General features: G+C 43.9%; 1 protein-coding gene across 5 annotated transcripts in view; it reads right to left on the reverse strand.

Moving 5' to 3' along the window:
- The window catches only part of ELMO1 (engulfment and cell motility 1), a 318,949-nt gene that overhangs the window by 174,404 nt on the left and 117,053 nt on the right, over positions 1 to 27,492 (reverse strand). For all 5 annotated transcript variants that reach the window (XM_077916521.1, XM_077916522.1, XM_077916518.1 and 2 more), the window contains 6 exons: positions 22,078 to 22,177; positions 19,084 to 19,235; positions 18,340 to 18,418; positions 17,729 to 17,779; positions 15,979 to 16,101; positions 14,737 to 14,868 (listed from right to left, as the gene is read on the reverse strand). In XM_077916521.1, coding sequence (XP_077772647.1) covers positions 14,737 to 14,868; positions 15,979 to 16,101; positions 17,729 to 17,779; positions 18,340 to 18,418; positions 19,084 to 19,235; positions 22,078 to 22,177 — 637 coding nt within the window. The remainder of the gene's footprint in view (positions 1 to 14,736; positions 14,869 to 15,978; positions 16,102 to 17,728; positions 17,780 to 18,339; positions 18,419 to 19,083; positions 19,236 to 22,077; positions 22,178 to 27,492) is intronic.

Genomic DNA, 27,492 nt, shown 5'->3' on the forward strand with positions numbered 1-27,492 from the left:
CAATATTCTTCCTGTTATTTTGTGACACTAAAATATTAATATGATCATGAACCATTCTGCAAGCCTAAACGCTCTCTTCCTTTCCCTTTCCCTTCAAGCTTTCAAAGATTCTCTCTCTTGCCCATGATTAAAATACCATTCAAAGGCCAGCTACACACAGCAAATCATTCACAAATATGTGGGACATTCTATGGATATATTTCACTAGTACCAATCACTATGAATGGCTGTAGGGGTTGGATGCCATTGAAGGTTGAAGATTTGCACAGTAAGGATGAAGGAAGAATATGGACCTTCCTTTGGCAATGCATCACTGTAGGCATGAAGAGAGATGGAGGATAATTTATGTCAGGTTTGGTAGTAGTAGTAGTAGTAGTAGTAATAATAATAATAATAATAATAATGCTTATACTCCACTCATCTCACTGAGTTGCCCCAGCCACTCTGGGCAGCTTCCAACAGAATATAAAAAATGTGGTGCTCCAATTACAACTCCCATCATCCCTAACCATTAGCCAATCCAGTTCAATAGCGCCTAGATAGCCACAGGCTCCCCACCCCTGGTTTGTGTTCTTCTCTCCTTAGACTTTTTCAGCATCTAGTACCTTTCACACCTGGCTTATGTACACCTAAGTAAGCAGGGCCAAACAGCCTGGACTAAGCTGCTTTGGCATGGCCAGTTCTTTTAAACAAAGCTATTTCTGGGGAGCCAAACCAGGTGAACAGAGGAAACTGGGATCCTACTTTGGTTAGCAGATAACTGTATCTTTGCCACACGGGGATTCCAAACCACAAGCGTAACCCCTAGAAGACACTGGAAGCTCGATGTGACCAAGCTCACAGACAGTGCCCTGATGTCTTGAAAGAAACACAAGGTATGTTTTCATATATCTCAAGTTATCGTAGCTGAATAGGCCTGGCTTCCAAAGGCAGAATAACTGGCACAAATCCAGGGCAGCTATTCCTGGTCGAGAAACCAGATCCCAAAATGACTAGTAGATCTCCTGATCTATGCAGAAGAGTTTGAAGTCCAGGGTTTAAGTGGCATTTCTGAAAATGTCTCTGTCCAAGCGAGCCCATGGTGCATTGCTTTGTGCATAGAAGAACAAGTCAAATTGTGTCACGGTCAAACAAAAATCCAGAGAGAGAAGTCAGCCTCTCAAAACAAATCAGCCATTTGAATGTTACCAGCTGCCTAGGAGACACAGGCAGCAGCTGTTAAGATTTTGACACCAAGCAACCAAGTTTAAATGCTATGCACGAACAGAAACTATGTCCCAAGGGTAGAGCAGCACGGCTGTTGGTACAATAGGTCCCATTTTTCAGCTAGTTGTGTTAACCTGCAAGGGTTAGGCTTCGGTAGCAAAGACTCACAAGTTCACAACACCTTCTCTCTCCATGAGTTTGCCCTAAGCAGGTCTGGAAACTCACTCTATGTGCAAACACTTTGTGTTCGGTGCTCGTAACACAGATCTCTCCCCTACACAAAGGGAGGGTATTATTATGACGATCTATATAAAACATTCCTCCACTAAAGTGTGGGGGGGAGGGAGGGAGGGAGGGAGAGAGAGAGAGAAGATAGGAGAATGGCATGATCTGCACGGCCACATGCTGCGCAACATATTAAAAGAACTCTGCTTTGCACATTTCCAGTGGCTCAATACTACGTCATCCATCTCAATGGTTTGAACCTACTTGACTAGCTCACAAAAGACTCAGGTTACAAACACCTTGGATTACAAACAATTCGGGTTACAGACTCCGCTAACCTGGAAGTAGTACCTTGGGTTAAGAACTTTACCTCAGGAGGAGAACAGAAATTGTGTAGCGGGGGCAGCAGGAGGCCCCATTAGCCAAGGTGGTTAAGAATGGTTTCAGGTTAAGAACGGACCTCCGGAACAAATTAAGTTCGTAACCAGAGGTACCACTGTAAATGAAATCGAATCAAATCATCGAAATGGAAAGCACCATGATTCTAGTACAACCCGCTGCAATGCAAACATCTTTTGCCCAACGTGGGGATCGAACCCATGGCTGTGTTAAGTGTCTACCAACCGAGCTGAATAAAGTGTTTGGGAGCACACAAGAGGCAGGACACCAACCTTTGGGGAACTGGGCTGCATTTACTTATTTAGCCCCCAAACGTAGCTCCACAGGGGAACCAAGGTAGGATCTAACTAATACCAGCCGGCTTTCCCTGTACCGCTTGCCTTCAGCACCATGCTCTCAAGGTGAGTAGAGATGCCAGCCTGCTCCACCCCATCCTGGGGCCTGCAACTCCAGGCAGGTGCTATAGGTTGGCCACAAAGGTGAAGAAATGCTTGTGAGTCCTACAGCCCTGAAGGCAAGCCTCAGGAATGAACCCTTCGCCTTTAAACATGTGTAAGGGTGCTCACCAGAACTTAGCTACCTCATGACTTCAGCACTTACCTGCTAATGTGGGTAACTAAGATATTTAAGCTTCCCCCTGTCATTCCATCATACCCACCACATTGGGGCAGAATAGGGGGGAAATCCCACCAGCAAAGCCATTTAACTGATGATCCAGAGAAATGACAATAGTGCCTGTGGGAAGGTGGGTGGACTACAGAACGAGGAGGCCAAAGGATGGGTGGGGTGGGTGTGCTGAAATAGCTCTTACACCACCCCCCCCCCCCGCCATCCTTGGTCTTGTGTGAAATAGCTTGCCTAGGCCCCTGTATTCCTTAAGCGGTCAACATGGCCGTTTTGGGAGTCGCAGGGGTGTCTTTTGAAAGTGTTCAATTTACCAATGTTCTGTACTGAGTTGAATAGGATCCAAAAGGCAGCCGTCTGATTGGTCCTAGAACAATAGGTTTCAGAATGCAGCAGTCTGATTGGTCCTAGAATAATAGGGTCCAGAATGCAGCAGTCTGATTGGTCCACAGGAGCCACCCAATCCAGCTCCAGGTGGAAGTGAATCCGCAACCTGATTGGCCTACAGGTGGATCCCGGAATTAGCCAATCACGTGGGGCCCATTGTGTAAATAATGTATATAAAGCAGACATTCTGGGGGAACTTCCATTCCTCCTCACCACTATGAGCTGAATAAAGAGAATGAAATCCACTCTCGACTCCGAATGTATTTCAACCAAGTTCAACGTATATCTGGGATGAGAAAATGGCAGCTGAAGGAAAACTATTGCTTTCTGCCCTGCCAACTTTAAGGCAAGCGTTATGCACAGGAACACACGGCTCTTATCACTGGAATCTACCCCCAGCCTAATTTGGAAAGCAAGAAACATGCAGCTCTTTGTAACAACCTTCCTTTAAAACTAGTCACTGAACAGGGCCAACCACTTGAATTGTGGTTTCATTGTTTAATTTGTACAGCATCACCTTCAGATGATATTTTGCTTTCCTACATTGCCTGTTCTGCTATATACAATTATTTCACCCGAAACCAAGAGCGTCTGTCCCATGAACAAGGAGTGCCTATTCTACAAACCACCAGCTGATATAGAATGGAAAGTTGCCTGCTTTCCTTCACTGCCTATCCATTACTTTTAAACTTTTGGTGGTAGCCTCTATGGAACCTTGAGCAGAGTTTTAGATTTCAACCTGAAAAACCTGGATTGAGATTCAAGTCCAGCCACCAAGCTTCCCTGTTAGCCTTAAGAAAATCACTGCATGTAAGAAGAGATCAGCAGACCTTACAGTTCACGATATTTACACATACTCAAGTATGGTTAGTTACATGAAAATGGCACCCTACTTCAGACAAAATGTTGTTCCAAATTAATTTTATCGATTCTAGCTATCAGTCAGCAGTGGGGATCATATGCCCTTCCAGATTTTGCTGGACCTCAACATCAAAATGGCCTCTAAATAGTCAAGCAGTTGGTAAATGAGAGCATGGCATGCAATTTTAGGTTAGGTGTGTGCTTAATTCTCCCACTACAATGCTATACACATACACCTGGAAGTCACTCGCACTGAATTCAGTGGGGCTGACTTGAGCAGACCTGCATCGAACTGCGCTCTAAGAGTTCTTTAACTCTAGCTGGACCATGTTTTTAAAAAAATCTAGTTTTAAAAATAAACTAATCCGATCCAGCTCTTCGCCGCCCCATAAAAAGAAGAACTACTGCTCTGAGTTATTGTTCCAAATGCAATCAAGACTTTGATAGTGCAACAGGTCGACAGCATCTCAAAATCCGATGCCATCAGTTCATGGAGGGACGGAACGTATCTTCCCAGCCAAAGGGAAATTACAGGGAGGCTGTAAAATGAAGCAATCCATTCCCCTTTGCCAGGTTCAAATCTAGCAAGGAAATAACTGGCGAGCTAAAAGGGGGGTTTGTTTATTTTAACAATTTGCATCGCACACTGTTATTTGTTCAGTGTCGTCTGCCAAGCAAATTTGGCAGGCTCCACTATGCTGCTCGGAAGAGGCAGAGAGCAGTGGTTTTGACATAAGCTGCTGAATGTGATTACTGGATACGGCCAACAGGGCTGTTTGAGCGGCAAACCACTCTTCCCACGATGACGGGGCTCAAAAATGAACTCTGCAAAACTTGATGCAGTACCAGTAAATCATATTGAAGGGCCGTCATTACCCGCGAGACAGATTCAGAATTGCAGACAGCAGACTGGTAAAAGTGGCTCCACAGAAATAATTCCCTGACAACTTTCAGAAGAGATAAGAAAACTTGGAGTAGACTACACCCCTCAAAACAACCTCTTTTTTAATGTTTCAAAAAGGTTCTTATCACTAAACTTTGGCCTGTGTGTATCCTGCAATTTTCCATGAATTTCCTGCTGGACGCAGAATATAAAAATATAAGCAAGATTCTAGCCATTAAGACTATGGAGATTTGCATGAAAGCAAAGCATGTGTGCAATATCTCTGGAAATCTCAGAAGTCAAAGAGGTGGCTGATTCCATTGATGGAAAAAACTCCTTGCCTCTCACACACACCAATTTGCTTAGTTTAGACGGGGGCCCACTAGGGGGCGCATCGGAAGATAGCTGACAATAACATCTCTCCGACCCACACGAGGTAATTTGGAGGCTATGATGGGAGTAATTAGCCTCCCTACCCCCCCCCCCGGAAGGTGGGGGGGACTGCCCTTGCCTGCTGTGCCCTACACCACCCCCAAATTTGTGGGGGTGGGGGCACTAGGCACAAAGCCCTCCTGTGGGATTCCAGAACTCCTGAACGCCATCTCTGATCCGCGCCACTAGCTGCAAGAACTTCAAAAGAAACAATTTGGATGAAGCTAATTGCACATATTTCAAGGAAGGAGGGGTAGTAAAGACTGCTAACAGAAGAGATCTCTGATAAAACAAGACAAGAATAAATCATGAGAAGATACGCTAAGATACGGTATGGCAAATGACTGGTGGGGGAGGGGAAAAAACTTTCCTTTCTTTCCTTATGTGATTAAACAAGAATCCCCTCCCCTCATGAGTCAGAAATGTCATTTTAAGGACTTAAGCTGTGGATTTAAGGCTGTGTGGAGATAAACTTTCGAACCAAAGCATGTTTTAAGAAGAGCGTGGAATGTATAAGAGCTCTGGAATGACGCAGTTAAAAATGCCGTTGCCATATTGGGAAGTTCTGTCGGAGGTCTTGAGTCTGGGAGGAGAAATAGAGAAATAGAGCTGCTTTTATATTGTGGGTGAAACTCCTCAGAGGGACTTAAGAGCGACAGTTCTGTAATTAATGATGGAAAGAGCGATGTTATCTATGAAGGCGATGATATATGGAAACCATCTCGATTTGAGGATTGGAAGAACGGGAAAATTCACACAGGATTATTATTATTGCTGTTTATCGGCTTAAGGAAACTATCAGAAGAGATCATAAAGAAAAAAGAGAAAATATATGAACAAGATGTGATGTGGAAACAGCAAGATAAGACTGGATAGAATTATGAACTCTGTTTGGACTGATTTGGTCTGATTTGGACATTAATGCAGTAGCAAGAAGATGATCAGAATCCCCCTTCGGATCTTGAAATATGGGTCCCCCCAACAAAATTTAAAATTCGGCTTTGTAATTCGGAATTTATGTGATGTGATTTAATTTGATTTGATTGGCCGGTTAATAAAAAATATTTTTTTAAAAAAATAATTGCTTAGTTTAGACTGGTTTCATCATTTCTTGGGAAAGAACTTGGGCAGTAGTTCATGTCCAGCCCAGAAAACACACAACTCAGCAACACCTGTCGACAATGAAGGTGGCTGTCCTGTCTCCATCACTCATGTGTCAGCAGCCCTTCTATTAATGCTTAAGTGCAATGACCTGGCAACATTTCACATAATTCTTAGACCTTTAAATGTCACATCTTGAACATCAGAGCATTAAGCTCATTACCGCTAACATATATCTGGGAGATTAAACTGATAATATGGTGCAAAGGTTAGACTGATGGAGTGAGACCACAAAGACCCAGGCTTAAACGTCTCAGGAGCAAAACTCACTAAGTGCTACTGGGCCGGTGACACTCTCTCAGCATTACCAACATTCACAAGGTTGCTGCAATTGTAAAATGTGGAGGAGGGCAATATACAGTAAGGCTTAAAATAAAGGGACCCTTGAGCATTAGGTCCAGTCGTGGCCGACTCTGGGGTTGCGGTGCTCATCTCGCTTTATTGGCCAAGGGAGACGGCGTACAGCTTCCGGGTCATGTGGCCAGCATGACTAAGCCGCTTCTGGTGAACCAGAGCAGCGCACAGAAACACCGTTTACCTTCCCGCCAGAGTGGTACCTATTTATCTACTTGCACTTTGACATGCTTTCGAACTGCTAAGTTGGCAGGAGCTGGGACTGAGCAACGGGAGCTCACCCCGTCGCGGGGATTTGAACCGCCGACCTTCTGATCGGCAAGTCCTAGGCTCTGTGGTTTAACCCACAGCGCCACCCACGTCCCTTTAAAATAAGGTATAAAGATGTAAATATTGTGCAAGGCAATAATCACCTTTTGTGGTGACCAATGCGTGAATCACTGGGGCCAAGCTATCCCTGCCCAAGAAAGGTCATCACTAGCAAGGCGGTGCCTGCTGAGGCTACCCACTGATGCTACCCAAGTTTCCAGTGAGAAAAAAAGGACCCATCTCCCAATATGACCCTGCAGATAAGCTGCTTATCTCCTTGCTCCCCCTCTCATCAGGTATGTTTCTCTAGCCAAGCTCAGTTTATCAAATGTGATGCCAACACAGACTGTACCTCAGGGGTCACAAATCAGTGACGAACACACAACAAATGCATTTGTCAGGTGGAAAAGGCACCTTGATGGAAGATGCTGGTGACAAGAGATGGATTTAGTACTTTTAACTAAAATGCCTCACAAGGGAGAAAAAAGAATCAGGCAAGAGAGAGACTAAGAGGCGTCCGAAATTCCGCCATGCTGTTTTCGGCTTCCTATGCAGAACGCAGGAAGACCGTCATTACATGCCATTTCATTGTATATAAAGGTATTTTGCACATCAGACAACTACCACCGTGAGACTCTGATAGAACATTTTTCAGATAGAACATTTTTCATGTATGCTACAACAGCAGCAAGAATACTTATTGCGAAATACTGGAAGACAGAAGAACTACCTACTGTGGAAGAATGGCAGATGAAAGTTATAGACTACATGGGACTGGCAGAGATGACAGGCAGAATTCGAGACCAGAGAAAAGAGACGACGGAAGAAGATTGGAAGAAATTTAAAGACTATCTTAAGAAGTATTGTAAAATTGTGGAATGTTAAGACGATGATGATTATGAAATTAAGTGGTTGTTTGCTGTAACCATTATGTAAATATGGAAAGAAAGCTATAAATTTTAATAAGAAATTAAGGGAAGGATTTGCTGGAAAAAAAGTTAATTTGAGATTGGAATGCAGTAAGGGGAGGTATGAGGAGGTCGGGAAAGTAAGGTTTAGGAGCATAAGGGAGTGAAATTATACGTGTGTGTTGTTGTTTTTTTGTCTTTTTTCTGTCTTTTTTGTATGTATTTTTGTTTCTGTTTTTTCTTTCTGTGAGATATTGTTTTTGTTATTTTGTTAAAATGCCAATAAATATTATTATATATAAAAAAAGACTCTGTGGCATTCTACGCAGGAGCGGCTATTTGCAGTGAACAAGAGCGTTGACCACCAGGGCTTATTTGCAGTCTTATCAACTGCTACGTTGCCAACAGCATGCAGACCCCCTTAAGCTCTGCTGGGGAGATGCTGACCTCTAGAGGCACATACTAAGAATAAACCAAATGCTTAGTTTTCACGGACGTCAGTCAAAATGTTTCGGCTAAATTAATTCAGCCATTTCTGGAGGGGAGGGAGGAAATGTTGCCCGAAACTGGGATGGGGTAGGTGAAATTTTAAGATTCTTGGTGAGAGAGTTGGCCTTACAGATGGGGTAGTTTGTTTGTTAAAAGCAACAACAACCCTTAAAATAATTTTCACTTGCCGCCACCAATAAGGCTCCCCATCTTTGCAGCCATTTGATTTTTTCGTTCTATAGGACACACTTTTCCCCCTCCAAAAATGAAGGGGAAATGTGTGTGCATACTATGGAGCGAATGCATACTTTCGCTGAAGCCCGGGGAGTGCAGCAGGAGTTGGCGCTGCGCTCCCCTGGCTTCAGGCTGCAGGTTGCTATCCGCAAGCCTTCTGAGCGCGGCAGTTCTCCCCGCGCTCCGAAGGTATCCGCAACCTGCAGCCTGAAGCCCAGGGAGCGCAGCGCCAATTCCCGCTGCGCTCCCCGGGCTTCAGGCAGCTATCTGCAAGCCTTCAGAGCCCGGCGGGAGCTCCGAAGGCTTGCGGATAGCAGCCTGCTCTGGGGTCTGGGGAAGCTCGGGCTTCCCCCACCCCCAGCCCCGCAAGCTCTGGGAGCGGCGGCGAAGTTGCGCGCAATCTTGCCGCCGCTCCTGGACGTGTTCTGGGGGCTGGGGAAGCTCGGGCTTCCCCCGCCCCAGCCTCGTGGCTAAAAACGAAGCCCTGGCTGGAGAGGTTGCGCATGGCTAAAGAGGAAGCCAAGACAGCCAGCCGGATGGTTCCCACTGGCTGTCTTGCCTTCTTTGCTCTTTGGGGCTGGGGGGGGGAAAATAATTTTTTCCCCTTTATTTCCCCCCCTAAAAACTAGGTGCGCCCTATGGTCCGGTGCGCCCCATGGAGCGAAAAATACGGTAGTTCTGGCTACATTGCTCTCCCTGTTCCAGATCACCATGGCAGTGATCTGCCACAGGAGGAACAGCAATGCAACCAGGAGCAGATCAGAGGGCTGCAGAGAGATATTTTACTGGCTACTGCTGGAAATCTCCTCCCCAGCCCCTGCAAACCAAGGATTATTATGTCATGTGAAATGTCAAAACCCCCGAGCATAGGTACTGTGTCCTGTTTTCAGACTTTCCCACCTGCCACCGAAAACGTTCCCCCTTTTACTTATTTCCTTTATACCCTACCCTTCCTCTGAGGAATTCAGAGCAGCTCATATGTCAGCCTTCCCCAACCCGGCGCTCTCAAGAATTCTTGGACTACAGCTCCCTTCAACTCATGCCAGCTGCGAAATGGGAGTCCGAAACCTCTGGAGGGGAAGGCAATTGTATACGGTCACAGAGTGGGCAGTTCTCCAAATAGTTCTGTACCCTGCTACATTTGAGTTTGTCGCCATGGAGACTAGCTAAAATTTATTCTAATTTACTTTGAAGTTTACCACAGGAAACCAGCCAGCTCAGAAGAGATCGTGCAGTCAAGCTCAGCATTCTGACGCAAGTTTCATGTTTTAAATGCACTGAGCAAGGGATCTGCACTACAAGAAGTTCTACGAAATTCTTACATCATCTCTGCTCTTTTTATTCATTATATATATCCTACTCTCTACAAGCACAGCATTTCTGGGAGGCCTCCAAAGCCTGAGTAAAGAGAGAAGTCCTAACTGCCTTCCCAAACACAGGCAGTGAGAGAGCCATTCATTGCCAGATGTCTAGATAATCAGATCCTCCTCAATTTATTAAGCACCATTTTGAAACTCATAAACTTAAACACATCACTCAGTTAACAAAAGAACATGCACCTTTCTTCCTACTGTTTTCTTTTAAACGCCATCTCATGTCTTTAGGATCATAAGTGAGTGTATATGTATATTTAAGCACTGAAATAACGTTTTTCAGCATGGATACAATATTGAAAAATAAAGACTATTGTACTAAGCCATTCAACAAAATGCAGAAGTTGGGTGGCCATTTGTCATGGATACTTTAGATGTGATTCCTGCATTGCAGGGGGTTGGACTAGATGATCCCGGGGTCTCTTCCAACTCTATAATTCTAAGATTTTATGGTTCCATGAAACATGGCGTCAGGCAATTAAAACAAAAATGAGAACCCACCAGCAGCTAGCTATACAGCGGTACCTCGCAAGACGAATGCCTCGCAAGACGGAAAACTCGCTAGACAAAAGGGTTTTTGGTTTTTTGAGCTGCTTCGCAAGACAATTTTCCCTATGGGCTTGCTTCGCAAGACGGAAACGTCTTGCAAGTTTGTTTCCTTTTTCTTAAAACCGTTAATACAGTTGCGACTTGACTTTGAGGAGCAACTCATAGCACGCGGTGTGGTAGCCTTTTTTGAGGTTTTTGAAGACTTTGGTGATTTTTGAAGCTTTTCCAAAACTTTTCCGACACCGTGCTTCGCAAGACGAAAAAAATCGCAAGACGAAAAAACTCGCGGAACGAATTAATTTCGTCTTGCGAGGCACCACTGTAATATGAAGCAGCAAGGTGCAGCCCTCAGCAAATTCACTGGTACTGAATTACTACTTTGTTTGACTTTTTAAACCCTCACATTCCTATTCTCATAATCTGATATTCAAATTATCAAAGGTCATAATATTTTGGAGACTATTAACTGAACAATAATGAAGAGCTGATTTGCCCATATTCATAAACCACTAGTTTATTTCTACTGTTCTGGCCAGGAAATCTCAACATTTTTCAATGAACACCTGTTATTAGTCACACCAGATGTCCAAAATAGAGGGCCGGAGGGGCTGTAGAAACCTTGTTTAAATTAATGATTTTAGACAGGGGATACAGAATACAGCTCCTGATTAAAGACTCCTGCCAGGCATAGTGACTGCCCCACATATCTTGCTGAAATTCTCCTCTTTAAAGCCTGTCCCCAATTTACTGCTTAATTAACTGCAACTAATCTGCTCCATACAAATAGTCTGGCTTCCTTACAAATCACTTTGAATCTTTTCCATGAGGTTTCCTATTACTGTAGATACACAGTTGAACAGCGATGGCTAAATGTGGCAGAACTGCCACATTCCAGTGCATTAAAAGAGAATAACATTATTTCAATGAAAATAGACAACATTTTGACTCTGTTGGTGTTTTATTAATTTTGACACTGGAGCATGCGAAGGGCCTCCTAAGCATTTTTACTGCAAGTGGAAGCTGTTTTCAAATCTGAAAGACAGCCCTCATCATTGCAAACCTAAATGAAATGCAACGCTTTAGCAATCTAGGATATTTCTGGTGGAACAAGTTACTGCTGCAGCCATCTGACTGCTACAGTAGGGATGGAGAGCTGGTTCCAGACAAGTAGGTGAGGCTGCCCACCAGCTCATCACCTGATATAATTATCACATGAGCAGAAAATCTGAAAGGTGCTTGCCTCTGAAATCTATTTCAAAGTGGTTAGTCTTTCCAACAAGTGACTCTTGTCCAGGTTCGTTAATTGTCTTACTTTAAATGTTGTGAGAATACTATGCCCTTTAAAAATGCATTTTTGGTGGCAGATGAAGTTGATGGACTACATGGAGTTGGCGGAAATGACCGGCAGAATCCGAGGCCAGGGAGAAGAGTTGGTGGAAGAAGATTGGAAAAAATTTAAAGTATATTTACAGAAATATTGTAAAATTAATGAATGTTAGAAGGTTGTTGGAAAGAAGTTATTTGGCTTTAGTAGAAATGTTATTAAGAATTAAGTAAGAATAGATTGATTATGGGTAAGGTGTAAAATTTAAGGTTAAATTGCGTTAAGATGAATTATGGAACTAAATTTGAGAAAGAGGGAAAGGACTTGCTGAAATAGCTAACTGAACTGGAATACAAAGAGGGAGGTGTGAGGAAGTCAAGGAAATAAGCAAATGAAAGATAAGGATATGAAAATATGTGTTTTTTCTTTTTCTTTTTAAAATGTTTTTGTTTTTAAAATGCTTTTGTTTTGTTTTCCTATTTTTTCTTTTTTATTGTAATTTTTTTATTGTTTGTTTTACTTTTTTCTGTATTTGTTAACTTTATTAAATATTTATTTTTAAAAAAATGCATTTTGGGGGGGTTGGGGGTTATTAGGTTGTTGTTTTTATTTTGATTATGTATTCTGTGGTTTTATATTCTGTGAGCTGCCCTGAGACCTCTGGGTATAGGGCAGTATATAAATTCAACAACAGCAGCAAGTTTTACTGAAACCTACTTGCAAACAGACTTCAAAGGCAATGTCTCTCAGCACTCACCAGCTGATCTGCACCCAAGAGACATCACTTTCAAGTCCATCTGCGAGTGGTTTCCATACAAATCACTTGCCCATGGACTTCAAAGTGATGGCAGTCATACCTTTTCCCACCTCACACATGACATCAGAGGTAGGGTAGTTGGGCGTGGTTTGGGGGAAATGGTCTTGCAGGTCAAATAAGGTCCCCCCTGTCAGGGCTCATTAGGCATGCAAGCCGAAGGTCCCATACCCTTGCGCTACAGAGGTGCCCAGAGTGCTGGGCCATAAGATCTCAGCTGGGGGCAAACCCAGGATGGGCCACATCCAGTATCTTGAGACTAACGTAGCTGGCTAGAACTGGGTAGCAAAGGACTAACGACAGCTCCTAGCTGTAGACACTCATATCCAGTTATGTTCTGGATATGGCCATAACCAACCGATTCAAAACAGAGCATATGGCTTAACTGAATTTCCTAGCTGCCTCTGCATTTTTTCCTCCCATTTCAGTGGCCTACTCTCTGGGAAGTGGGACGCGGGTGGCGCTGTGGTCTAAACCACTGAGCCTAGGCCTTGCCGATCGGAAGGTCGGCGGTGCGAATCTCTGCGACAGGGTGAGCTCCCATTGTTCAGTCCCTGCTCCTGCCAACCTAGCAGTTTGAAAGCACGTCAACGTGCAAGTAGATAAATAGGTACCACTCTGGCAGGAAGGTAAATGGTGTTTCTGTGGCATCAGTCTTAACCATGTTCCTTGTATTGCCCTTGTAGTTGGTTAGGTGCTGCAGTCGTTGCCACACTTGTTTCATGATGTTATCAGCTAAATAATTTCCCACCTTAAGCATATACTGTTGTTTTGCTGCCTTAATGCCTTTTCTGAGATTTATTCTCGCCTCTCTGTATATGTCTATAGTCCCTGTCTTAAAGGCAGAATCCCGGATTTTCAGGAGTCCTCTTACCTCAGCAGTCATCCATGGTTTACAGTTCCCATAGAGTCTAATGCATCTCTGCGATGTTACATTATCGATGCACACTTTAATATAGGAGAGTATAGCATCTGTGTATCTATGCAGATCTTGATGTTCAAACACGCTCCAATCATTGCTCTCAAAACAATCCTGGAGCTGACTAAGAGCACCCTCTGGCCAAATTCTAACTGTTTTTATAACTGACTGAATTCTTCTCCCGAGAGGGATGTACTTCGGACACAGAAAAACTGAAGAATGGTCGGATGAGCCTAAGTGCGGGAAGGGGATTGCCCTGTATGCCTGTTTCAAACTGGAATACGAGAGATCTAGAATATTCTGTCCTCTAGTGGGAAATTTCACAAACTGTTCAAACTTAGGAAAAACTGTCTTTAGGCAGGCTTGATTGAAGTCCCCTGCCACAACAAGGGCGCCCTTTGGGTGGATTTGATGCCGCTCGGAGATGACATCATATAGCTTAGAAAGTGCCGCAATGACATTAGCATCGGATGGAATATAAACAGCTAGAATAATTATGACAGTTACTTCACTAGGCAAATAAAATGGCCGACATGTAACTGCCATCAATTCTAGATCTGGGTAGCAATACTTGTAAGCTACTTTGCTGTTAACACACCAACCATTGTGTATGTAAATACAGACTCCTCCGCCCCTAGCTTTACCAGAATCACTGTTTCTATCAGAGCGATAAATTATTCGATTTATCAGCTCAACTGCCGCATCCGGTACTGCTGAATGTAGCCAAGTTTCTGTAGTAATTACCACACAGCTCTCACAAAGAAGCTTGTTTGCTGCCATCAGCAACTGTAGTTCGTCAATTTTGTGGACGAGAGATCTGGTGGTCAGGAAGATGCTTGGCAGTGCTGGTCTCGTGGGTCTTTTTCGAAGCCGACCAGCCCTGCAACCATGTTTTTGCTTTCGCTCTTTTATCTTTCGCTTCTTTCGGCACTTCCCCCTCCCGTCGACAATCCATAGAGATCCTGGAGGTCTTACTATGCAGTTTGGTATACAGTGGGACCTTTGAAACTCTCTAGTTATCTCTATTTTTCTCGTGAGCCTGATGTTTACCAGTTTTGTGCGTGAGTAGGTGAGGTATTGGGAGCTCAGAGCCGCAGCGTATGAACGCACCGCCATCTTGGAACCAACAGCTAGGCATGTGTTGGTAAGCCTGAACAATCCAGGACCAGGGCCAGTCAGGCTGGGTCCAGGTTGTTGTGGCTGATCTGAACCAGGCCCCGAATCAGTCTGAGGTGAAGGGGGGTTACAAACTAGACCACTGTACGAATCAAGGGAGAATACTCACAATAAACCCAAGTTTTTTGTAATCCCGTGTGTACATAGATTTGCGTTTCTCAACATTGCCGCCACTGTTGTTCGGTTCAGACTCTGCATCGAAAGCAATTCTTCGGAGTTCAAATATGATATCCCTTTGGGCCTGGTGGGGTTGCAAAAAACACATTGCCATTTTTCAAAAAAGGAAAAACATACACACAACGTTGAATATTAAAAGTAACGTCAGAACATGTCCATATCACATTTTCATTCTCCCAAGTTTTTTGGCCCTAAAATTTCTATTTTAAATTGTAGTACGATGTACTGTTGTTCCCCCAACTACTAGTTTTAAACCTGGAGTTTAAAACTTGTTGGTTTTACTCTGTATTAGATGTTATGCTTTGGTTTTATCATTTTTAAAAATACTTTGTTGTTGCTGTAGTGTAAACCACTCAGATAACTTTTGTTATTAGGAACTATAGTAATTCTATAACTAAACAGTAAAAAAAAGGTAACTGAATTATGCTAAACATAGAACTTTGGCTTGGATAAAAAATATTAAACTGGATCCACAGACTTTGCTGGTATACCCCCAGGTATCCTCTCCAATGTCAGAGTTGCAGTGCTGGAAAAAACACCAGTAATGGACCTTTCTATAGCTTCAGGTAGGAGGTGATGAGGGCAGATATCTCTCTCTCTCTCTCTCTCTCTCTCTCTCTCTCTCTCTCTCTGCAGAGGGAGATCTGAAAGATCTAGTGGTTCAAGGAACGTAGGGTTGCACCCTTTGTGAAGAAATGAGACTGGTGTGACATGGCATATTTACTAATTCTCTCGCCTGTCCGCTGGAGTTTAAAATGTCATTCAAATGACTGCTTCAAGCTTTTTTAAAAAAAAAAAAATACCCCAAGCATATTTGTGCATACTTAAGAAGTAGGGCTACTAACTGCCTTAATTTTTTGTTGTAATTTAGTTCTACTTATCCTGTCTGTCTGCAAGATTCCTCTCTTGTGCTTTATATGCCCATATGGTCGCTGCCTTAGATTTGCCTTAGATTCTGCAGCTGAACCATACTAGGTGCCTTCAGAACACAATAAATGCTGCCTGACTTTCTTGAGAGGTATACAGGAATTGCATGTTATTTTTTCCTTTGTGGCCTCTAAAATAAAGCACACTGCTCATCATTCATGCATAACAAAGCTTTTCCTTTTCACTGAAGTGGTTTCCCTATCTCTACAGAGTAAGTATAGCAGTTCAACAATACTGTTTTCCTTACCTGATCTTGGGGGTCCATTTTGGTCATCATCCTGTCTTCCAGTAGGTTAAAGGTGAGCACTTGCAGAACGTAAAGCTGATGTGCCATTTCATTATTGATGGCCCTCTGAGCTCTGATAACATACTGAAAATAGTAGCAAGAGCAACAAGAGCAGAATCACCAGGCAACCTTACATCAAGTTACATCAAGTTAAGTTTAGGCAGGCGGGGGGTGGGGGTCCAGAAATAAGCTTCACCATTGGATATATAATTATATTTAACTATATAATTGTTTTGCTCTTCCCTTCATCCCCTTCCATCCTCTCCATTGTCTAGGACAGGGCTACCAACCAGATGAAGCACACTAGTTGTTTTGTAGATGCCCACAAGATCAGTAAACAGCCTCTTTTTGCTGCCAGCCTGAGACAGCAAAAACAAAGAAGTCTGTCAAGCACCTGCCTGGTCAAAGCACACAATTAGTAATATGAGTTTAGTTTAAGTAGTCACAAACCCTAACAAGGCAATCAATACATTCTCAGTTCCTTTAAAATATGTGAGTAGAGGAATGTGATTCAGTTTTTTAACTGTGTTATGGAAATTACAGGGAGGGGCCCCATCTTTAAAGCTGTTAAATGTTACAAATATTATGCCTGAATGTATCCTTTCGACTTGACAGCTCAGGGAAGATACCTACCTTTACAAATCATATAAAATCAACTTCTTTTCCAGTTTCCTCCATTTCAACGCTATTATTTTGCCCTTGCAAAAACGACTCTTTCCCCTGCCACCTCCCCAAGCGTGAGGACATGTATACACACCTCCTACCCCAGGAAGTGCCCAGAGGTAACAATTGCTGAGCTGATTGTTCGCCAAGGAAAGCCAAATCCCACCATCAGACTTGCTGAGGGGTCCAGACATGCAAAGGCAGTTCTATTGTACTTTGGGTGGCAGGACTTCAGAGCTGTTTGCCTGTGCTAATCTTATAGCTGGGTCTTGCCCTGACATGTCCGCAAATGCTAATCTGGTACCAAGGACTTGTCTGGACATGTTTGCCAAAGTTGAACTAGTGTAACCCCTGTCTAAAGGTAAAGTGACCTCTGATCTTTAGGTCCAGTCGTGACCTACTCTGGGGTTGCGGCGCTCATCTTGCTTTATTGGTCGAGGGAGCCGGCGTACAGCTTCCGGGTCATGTGGCCAGCAGGACTAAGCTGCTTCTGGCGAACCAGAGCAGCGCACGGAAACGCCGTTTACCTTCCCGCCAGAGCGGTACCTATTTATCTACTTGCACTTTGACGTGCTTTTGAACTGCTAGGTTGGCAGGAGCAGGGACAGAGGAACGGAAGCTCACCCCGTTGTGGGGATTCAAACCCCGACCTTCTGATCAGCAAGTCCTAGGCTCTGTGGTTTAACCCACAGCGCCACCTGCGTCCCTCTTTACCAGTCTACCCCTCCCCTTTTGTGACATGTCAGTGATGTAGCAATGTTGTATCGAACTGTATTCTGGGAGATGGTGAGAAAGTTTTAAAAGCCAATGTCACCCATGCCCGGGGTTCTTAGGGGTTCTTACTGCTGTTTGAACCTGTTCGCAACAATAAATTGCTCCAAATTACTTGGCTGGAATTTCCTTCTCTCACTGACCGCATGGACCCGCGGGGGACTTGTACCCTGACGAGCTGGGCTGTTGAATAGTCCCTCAACCCAGAATTTTCTTTAACAACTGTTACTTTATCAAAATTGAGCACAGAAACATGAACTGAAGACACAGCACTCACTTGTAAGATGATTGCCCGAAGTTGTTTCTGTGCTAAAATATTTGCCATTTCCTAATTTTGGAAAAAAGAAAAAAGAAGACGCAGTAACAATTCAGTTTGAAAAAGGTATACAGCTCATTATAGCAGCATCAGTACAATGCCTTGATTGATTATTAGGGGGAATCTATAATCTATTCCTCAGAACAAGGAAACTACCTTCCTGTTGCTCACTTGCATGATAAAACATGGAGGAAAACTGACTACACGAAATCTATTTCTATGAATTGGTAAGAATACCACTCACAAGCATCTCTGGATGGGACACAACTTCCAACTTGATTTAACAATAGAGCTGCCGATCAACTGCATTTAAAGGAGCAAGCTCAGTATCTGAACAGAGTGACAAAATTAACCAGGACTCCCTATTGTATATATCTTGCCAGAAAAAAAAGTTTACTTCTTAGAGAAGGGTAGCTCTGCCATCACTAGCTTTCATATACAACAGTTCAAGCTATAATTGTCCGACAAGTATAACTAAGAATTGCGTTTATAGCAGTTTTGGCCAAAGCAGCTGTGTTTTCAACAGGTACCACCACAAAGTGACCCAGATAATATTTTAACACCCAACTCACCTGTCTCCTGTCATCAGGTGCTTTGAGGAAAAGCGCATTTATTACGGCAATGGTGTAGGTTTGTATTTCTTGATCTGCCCTGTATCAGAGTATAATATAAAGCAGGTATACAAAAGTCAGGCTTTAGAGAATGATTTTTGTTGTTGCTGCTGTTTCTAGAACAGAACAATAAAGTACAGGTACAAGCTGCTAGAGTGTGGGAGAGGAACCCTACAAGCCTTTAAAATGATTATATTCTAAATTAATGCACAGCTTCTTAACTGCAGTAAGTCGTCAGCTCAAACTGTGTTAAATCTATATATTTGTATCTCACTCTTCTTTCAAGGTCATGATGAGCATACACAAGTCTGGTTTTTATCTGTGGAATAGTTTAAAACGGCAGGCAAGAGACTTGCTAGAAGCTCCAGCAAGCTTCATTGGCTGAACATATGCAGCAGGAGAAGAGCGTCTCTGAACTGAATGCAGCCAGAGAGCCATGCAGAACTGGGGAGGTGAGCAGCTCCAGGATGGAGAAGGTGGCATTAGCTAGGATGGCCTATCTTCTTCTTCTTCCCTTCCTTGCAGTCAGTTCTCACTGCACCCATATGGAAATGCAGGATCATGACCAGACTTGCGTAAGAACTTTAATCCTGGCTGATGTTCCAAATCCTTAACGAGATCTTGTCAATTTTAAGGCTGCTTTCAAGGTCATCAGCTGTAACTTTAAACGTTATTCCCAGACAAAAGTAATGCAAAGCTACTCACCCTTGGAGGTGTGGGATTAACTGGCCAATTGTAATCTCCTGTGCCACCTTCTGGTACAGATCATGGCTGTTCAACACCATTGACTCCAGGATGGCTAGGGATCGTTGCAGTATAGCAATGTCGGAAGGAAACTTGCTCACGTAACTTGCTATCTATAAATAAATCAGGTTTCTGGTAAGAGGCCATGGGTTGGATAGAAGGAAATGTTCCAGCAAAATAAATAGTATTTGGCCAAAGCGATAAACCCTGGGTGTCAAATCCTGGAATAATAGCACACTCTGGTTTGTCTTAATCATGGTTATTGCCAGTGCACATGCCACACTTATGGGTGGTTTAGGGTGCCAGGGTCAATCTCCGTGGAATCAAGGGGGTTTCTTGACCAGGTGCTTATTGCACATCCATTTACTGAGTCATTCACCTGGACACATGCGTACAGCAGTCATACAACATTGCCAGCATTGGGTTCTTGTCTCACACTTCCCACTGGAATTTTCCATAATTTTTCTTGTCGGCTTTTTGCAGTTAGAAAAACAATGTGATAATTGCACTAGAAATTGTGGGGTGCCAACCAAATCTTGTGCAAATCAGCAGCCTGTATGGAAGCACAAAACCACTTCACTTCACTTCTGAAACCACTGTTAAGGGTCACTGAATATTGCTCCTGTCCCTGCCATACGCACCACACAAAATATTCAGAGATATAAAGAGAGGCTTTATATTTACATGCCTGCATGTGGCTAACAACTATTCACCCAACAATTCTCTTTGGCAGACTATCCTATGGACTTCCTTTTTCTCTTGCAAACACAAGACAAGCATGTTTGTAATTAACTTAAGAGTTCCTCTTGGGAAATGTTTCCTTAACATGCTTACATAATGATATTATAAGGTAATGTGAATTCCGTTCTCTCTTCTGTGCCTTCTCTGGCCTCTTTCCAGAATCTACTTGTTCCAAAATAGGTCAACCGCATACGAAAAAGTCTCAGTGCAGGGCTGCTGCAACATCATTCATAATTTGCCTTACAAATATTGCTCATCCTGTGCCATTATAGCATTAACTTACAGGTAAGTTAATAAAATTACAGAAATTCTCTCAAATATGAACATCATCGGCACAGGATAATGGAAGAAGTGAGCTGTGACTAAATTCTGTTAACTTAGCAGCAATTAAACCCCATTCCCTTGGCTTATGTTGTTGTTGCTCTCTTGTTCGGCAATGAAATTGTGCTGGATTGCGAGTAGTAGATCCATTAAAATGCTTAGTGGTTTGTCACGCCCTTTCTCTAAGATCAGTGTGGCTTATGACTTCAACAAACCGATGAAGACAGGCTGAGATGCAGTGATTTTCACAGCATCCTGCATAAAATATCCAGCAAGCATAATATCAGACCATGAATGTTATTAGAACTTAGACCAGGCATCCTCAACCTTCGGCCCTCCAGATGTTTTGGACTACAATTCCCATCAACCCTGACCACTGGTCCTGTTCGCTAGGGATCATGGGAGTTGTAGGCCAAAACATCTGGAGGGCCGCAAGTTGGGGATGCCTGACTTAGACCCTCCCAGACCTTTCTAGAAAACACCACCAAGCTGGTTCTTGAGTATACTTCAGAGCAGGGGTCAGCAACCTTTTTCAGCCGTGGGCCGGTCCGCCGTCCCGCAGACCATATAGTGGGCCAGGCTATATTTTTTGGGGGAAATATGAACGAATTCCTATGCCCCACAAATAACCCAGAGATGCATTTTTAATAAAAGCACACATTCTACTCATGTAAAAACATGCGGATTCCCGGACTGTCTGCAGGCCTTAGGTTGCCTACACCTGCTTCAGAGTATACTTTAGAACCATAACCCTGAGACAGCTAGAAATTGCCTCTCTGCGATGCTTTGTCCTCACTGCAGTCATATTATGTAGCACCTATACATAGTATGGATCCCATGCCCTTTTAAAATGTGGTTTTTCTTTTGGGGTGGGGGGTTATTGGGTTGTTATTTTAATTTTGATTATAGATTTAGTGGTTTTATATTTTGATTTTGTTCTGTGAACTGCCCTGAGACCTCCCGGTATAGTAGTAGTAGTAGTAGTAGTAGTAGTAATAATAATAATAATAATAATAATAATAATAATAATAATAATAATAATAATAATTTATTATTTATACCCTGTCCATCTGACTGGGTTTCCACAGCCACTCTGGGCGGCTTCCAACCAAATATCAAAAACAATACAACGTCAAACATTAAAAACTTCCCTAAACAGGGCCACCTTCAGGTGTCTTTTAAAAGTAAAATAGTTGTTTATTGCCTTGACATCTGCTGGGAGGGCGTTCCACAGGGCAGGCACCACTACCGAGAAGGCCCTCTGCCTGGTTCCCTGTAACCTCACTTCTCGCAGCGAGCGAACCGCTAGAAGGCCCTCGGCGCTGGACCTCAGTGTCTGGGCTGAATGATGGAGGTGGAGACACTCCTTCAGGTATACAGGATCGAGGCCGTTTAGAACTTTAAAGGTCAGCACCAACACTTTGAATTGTGCTCAGAAACATACTGGGAGCCAATGCAGATGTTTCAGGACCGGTGTTATATGGTCTCAGTGGCCACTCCCAGTCCCCAGTCTAGGTGCCGCATTCTGGATTAATTGCAGTTTCCGAGTCACCTTCAAAGGTAGCCCCACGTAGAGCGCATTGCAGTAGTCCAAGCGGGAGATAACTAGAGCATGCACCACTCTGGCAAGAGTGGTATATAAATTCATATATAAAGTATAGGGTGGTATATAAATTCAATTAATAAAATAATAACAACAACAACAACAATAATAATAAGTCATTCTGGTGCCTAACACACAGTGTTTCCAGGCAACTTCCAAGAATAGACTGATACTGGCATGGAAAGCTCCCAAGCGGCCTCACCCCCCCCCCTCCATTTTGTAAATGAACAGAACAGATGTGTGTGGAAAATACATCTACTCTGACCCTTAATGTCATAAGCATACTGTACCTTTTTAATGAAAGCCACCGAGAATGTGTCCCAGGATACAATTCCATGATCCATCAGTTCAACGAAAGCCGTCAGAGTGAAGGACAACATGTCTCCAAAGCTGGAAGAGACAGGAGCCATAGCAGAAGTGGGGTGGGGGAAGAACCATGTAAAAAGCAGTGGGAAACCTTTGGGCAAAAGGGGGAAAACAAAGCAAAGATGCGCAAGAAGGGGCAGGAGCAGAATAAAATGAAGGCCGTGCAGCAAAGAAGCATCAAGCGATTTCCACATGGATCCCAAAGCAGCGTCAACTGGAAGGAAGCGTTTGAGGGTATTTCTGGATTCTGTGTGGGAAAAGGCTATCCAATGCCCAAGAACGATAACCTTGTTCAGGTGTCAGCCTGCTCATTCAAAGACAGGACACCCACGAAAGACTTGCTTCCCTTCCCAATAATAGATCAATTGCTGTTTAAACAGGTCCCCACTTTTGGACAAACACCAGCCAACACAAAAATAGGCCACGGGATCATGTTCTTCCCTCCTTCTCTACCAGATTAAAGCTTTCATCAGACCTTTGCTATTCATCAGAGTTTAGAAATGAGCTTTAAATTCAGATTTCCAAAGCATAGCAAACAAAACACACTGTTTATTGCCAGTGCTAACACAGAATAATAGAATTAGAGAGTTGGAAGGGACCCTGAGGGTCATTTAGTCCAACCCCCTGAAATGCAGGAATTTCAACACGCAGTCCCCCATCCAATTTGATGCCATTCCGGACCCTGCTTAGCTTTGCAAATATGCTAGCAGTTTTATTGTTGAACCACTGGTATGGCAAGCCGGGGTTGGTGTGTTTGGATTCAGGATGGATAGGGGAGGGCACATGTGAGCTCTCAACTATAGTTAAGGAATGAGGCGCACATCTACAGAACCTCAGCCTGACAAATTTACACCCACCCCAATGTGAAAACCACTAGCTAAACCCTATGGGAACAGCCTCCAGGGTTTTTTTGGGGTGGGGCGGAATACTCTATGAATATGCATAGGGTTTTTTATTATTATTTTTAAAAAGAACAGTGTTCTAGTTAGCAGATCTAATATAAATCAGGACATATTCTTATGCAAATGGACCTCTGCTGCAAAACTATCTTCTCCCTAATTGTTCCACACCATTAAAAAAAACTAGCTAGAAACCTTTAGGCTTTTCTTTAATACATAGCTTGTGATGATTCAAACCAGGAAGACTACCTAGGAAGCAAGAAGGCCTTAAGCTCAGTCAGGGGGGAACATACAGAGAGGGAGACTTACACTCATAACTCGGGAGTCCAGCACACTGAACTGGAAGCTACAGCGTCGCTGGCTAAGGAGCCAAACTGGGGTCCTGACTCCAAGCCTGATGTTGGTGATCAGAGGATCCATGGGACCCCAAGTTAGCCTTTGGAGAGGAGCCGAGACATTCACAAGCACCTTCCCCCGTGCCAGAAGACGCAAATGCCTTTCGCACCACCTTGCCAGTCCAAGGGCACAGACTATGATGCGCAGGAGAGCTGTCCATCTCGAGGCCAGAGGGCGGGTGCTTTAAGAGAATCTAGTTCATCCCGGAGGGACAGAGCTGGAGTAAGAGTGACCTGGAGTAAGAGGCTTAAAAGGCCTCATTTCACTTCCAACACTTGTCAGAGCATGTTGCCCACTGTCTTTGCTCCATGGGCTGCACCACAGGACCAGTACAGAACAGTTGCCTCCATGGCAACCTTGATTATGTCATCATATTGGCTGGAATTTCCAGTGATGAGCAAATTCCAGTTTCTTAGCAACCGAATAAATTCAGTGGTGGACTTTATAGTGTCAGTTTGCACAGAATCAAACCTAGCACAAACGTTATCTGGTTTTTAAATGCCAGAGGGCGGGTTAATCTGTACCTCATAATAAGAATGTATGAAGAGTCTGCTGGATCAGACCAATGGCCTATCGAGTCCAGCATCCTGGTCTCACAGCAGCCAACCAGATGCGCTTGTGGGAAATCTGCAAGCAGGACCTGAGCACAAGAGCATTATCCTACTCTGTGGTTTTTAGCAGCTGGTCTTCAGTAGCACACTGAGTCTGACTATGGTGTCAGAGCACAGCCAGATCGTGCAACTGCCTGTTGTACAATGACACCTAGTGGAAGAAATGAAGGCATTCTGCAATACTGAGAAGTGCTAAACATACTGCATTTACTATGCACATGCAATGGACTCACATTACACCAGAAAAATATACGAGGGAGCTAGGACTGCATGCAGCTCACTACCACCACCAGGTGTGTGTGTGTGTGTGTGTGTGTGTGTGTGTGTGCAGTAATGAGTGCATTTGCTCTTCCTCTCATGCAGCAGCAACTATGACACCTTCCAAAATTCTGTTCTGAAGTCCCGATGGAAAGAGTTAGGTCATGTAATATTTCCTGGTGCACATGCTTCTCTCTCCCACCCCCACCCTGCCCCCCAGTATGCTCCAATTCCCTTCCTGGATCGGGACCACATCTGAACTTAGCATTCTGTGGTTTCCCTTAGCAAAGGAAGTGATGCAGGGAGAGATGCCAAATCTGAGAGAAGCTGTGGACAGGAAATACCATGAAGGGCTGCTTGGGTCACCTAGCATCTCTGCACACCCAGAGGAGTCCTAGGTAAGGGATGGAACCAGGTGAAAAAAGGAATGAGAAAGAGGAGGAAAGCACTGCTTCATATGACACTTAATACATGAAATCTCTGACCACAATATATGGTGATGACCATGGGCTTAAATGGCTTTAAAAAGGGTTTGGACGGGTTCAATGGCTATTAGCAATGGCAACTCAATGACAGCTGTTCTAGCATTGCACTTCATCTTAACTGGATCAGGGTGTATTTTTTAAGGTACATGTAATGAGTATGGGGTTGCTCGTGCGTAAGCTGCCGCCTCTCCAGGCCAAATTGCCTTGTTAAACCTTTCTGTCTGGACAGCCCTTCTCTTCGTGGCTGCCTCAGTCGCTAGCAGAATCCGTCAGTGGGCGTTTCTTAAACCTTTTCCAACATAAAAGTTGTTTGACACCCAGTCTCCTCCTACTCTCCCTGCGCGGAAGTCTTCTGCACAGGGAGGGCATGGGTAGCAGAGGACCTGTGCTCTCCCCGCTGGTGTCCAGTGAAGAGTCCTGGAGCCCTCTCGCCGATTCCCCCATCTGCCCCCCTTTATCCCTGGTGTTGCGCTGATTTGCTTCCCCCTCTGCTGAGCTGCCTCTCTCCCTGCTGGGCCCTTCTCCAGCATCATTTGAGAGCCTTCCCTCCGCCTCCAGCTCCGATGTCAGTTTCCTGACAGTACACAAAGAAGGGAGAAAAAAAACTGGCTGCTTATATCCACTGAGGGGCACAATGAGTGGAACCTTTTAAAAAGAGCACCAAACTACATGGGACGTGAGGGACAGGCAACCAGATCCCTTAACATGTTTTTGAATAGATCCCCCAACAAGGGTATGTTTTAGATCAGGGCAGTGTGCATTGGTGAGGTCTGTGTGAAAACCTTTCCCCTACGGTTTCTTTCTCTGACCTGAAAATTGCCCTCTCTGATATTACCAAATCTGATATTAGTTGTGTGTCAAAGACAGATAACCGTTATCACGTCCAGCTTCACTCGCAGTTGCTACATGTTCCATTATAAAATTAAATGCTTTCCCCACAAGGTGTCATCACAGTACCAGAAAAATCTTCCCAGGAAGGCAAGTGCAGAAAAAACCACTCTAAATGCCGAAGAGACAGAATTATTCCAGGCCAAAGTTAAGACTTCAGAAGAGAAGATTCAAGTACTGATGCTACAATCCTGTGCACATTGACCTGGGAATAAGCTCAATTTTACGCAGTGGGACCTACAGCTAAGTGAATACATATATACTCCACAATCCAATTTATATGGCATAGTTGGGGCATATATTCAAAGCCAACTTAAACAAATGTGCATGTAATAAAAAAAACCCAGTATCTTATGAACCGCACCCTGTCCTTGTAAACAGGCAGGCAAATTCTGCAAACTTAGCTCATTATTAAATATGAATCCAAAGGGCAGTTCAGCACAATGAGACGTTTGTGGGGCAAGGAAAGAAAGGCTGCTTTCCTCTCCCTGTTTCTGCCGACAGAGTGAGGGATTCATGGAGGCTCCTTGCTGCAGACGCATCTGTGCGCTTGGGGACTGCAGCTGGAATGAACTTCCCCTGCGCACTGCGTCCCAGAGCCGCCTCGAGTCAGTGACATTCCTTTGGCATCTGCTTTGTACAAACAAGTGCCCAAAGTGGAAATGTTAAGTTAAGGCAACAGTTGTGAGGTTAATACTGCAGGGGAAGGCCGCGGGGGAACAAGCCGGAAGCAGAGAGAAAACTAGCTACTGTTGGCAAAGCAGAAGCAGTCTCTAGGCTCAGCTTATTCCCGTTTAACGGTGCTTGTCACCACAGACCAAAGAGAGACGCAGGGTAGCTTCACAAATGGCTTTTAAAAATGCCAAGTTGGGTTAAAGTTACAGTGGTACCTCGCAAGACAAATGCCTCGCAAGACAAAAACTCGCTAGACGAAAGGGTTTTTTGTTTTTTGAGCTGCTTCGCAAGACGATTTTCCTTATGGGCTTGCTTTGCAAGACGGAAACGTCTTGCAAGTTTGTTTCCTTTTTCTTAACACCGTTAATACAGTTGCGACTTGACTTCGAGGAGCAACTCATAGAACGCGGTGTGGTAGCCTTTTTTGAGGTTTTTAAAGCTTTTTGAGGTTTTTGAAGCTTTTCCAAAACTTTCCCGACACCGTGCTTCGCAAGATGAAAAAAACCGCAAGACGACAAAACTCGTGGAACGAATTAATTTCGTCTTGCAAGGCACCACTGTATCAGAAATATAAGCAATTAAATGTGCACCTTCTACCTTACAAAACATTTTTTGGTAGCCACAGGTGAGAACGGCTTTGACCATGAATTAGTCTTCCTCAGAGATCTAATGTACAAGGACTTATTGAAAGGTACATTAAATCTATTGTGCTTTTGGCATACACCAACTTAGAAGTGGTGTATATACGTTTGTGCTTTGTGAGCTTGAGTCTCTTTCATTTGCTTCACATTATCTGTTCCTATTTATTAAAAAATATTTATAGCCTACCCTTCGGCAGGGCACAACAGTTTAAATACTGGTAAATAAAATTATAGAATACACAACAATAAAATCATTAAAATACCTCAGCAAGCAACAGAAACAACTAAAACCACAGTACAACCTGGATAGTATTTCCTACACAGAGCCTTATGGCTAGCCAGCTGCCTTATACCAGGTTAGACTATTTGTCCATCTAGTCCAGTGAGAGAGCTCTCCGAGGTCTCAGGAATCAAAGGTTTTTCACATCCTCTGCTATACAGTGGTCCTTTTAAGCAGAGAGCCGTGGGACCTTCTGCAAGCCAGGC

The sequence above is a fragment of the Podarcis muralis genome, chromosome 12 (genome assembly GCF_964188315.1).
Source record: "Podarcis muralis chromosome 12, rPodMur119.hap1.1, whole genome shotgun sequence".
NCBI lineage: Eukaryota > Metazoa > Chordata > Lepidosauria > Squamata > Lacertidae > Podarcis > Podarcis muralis.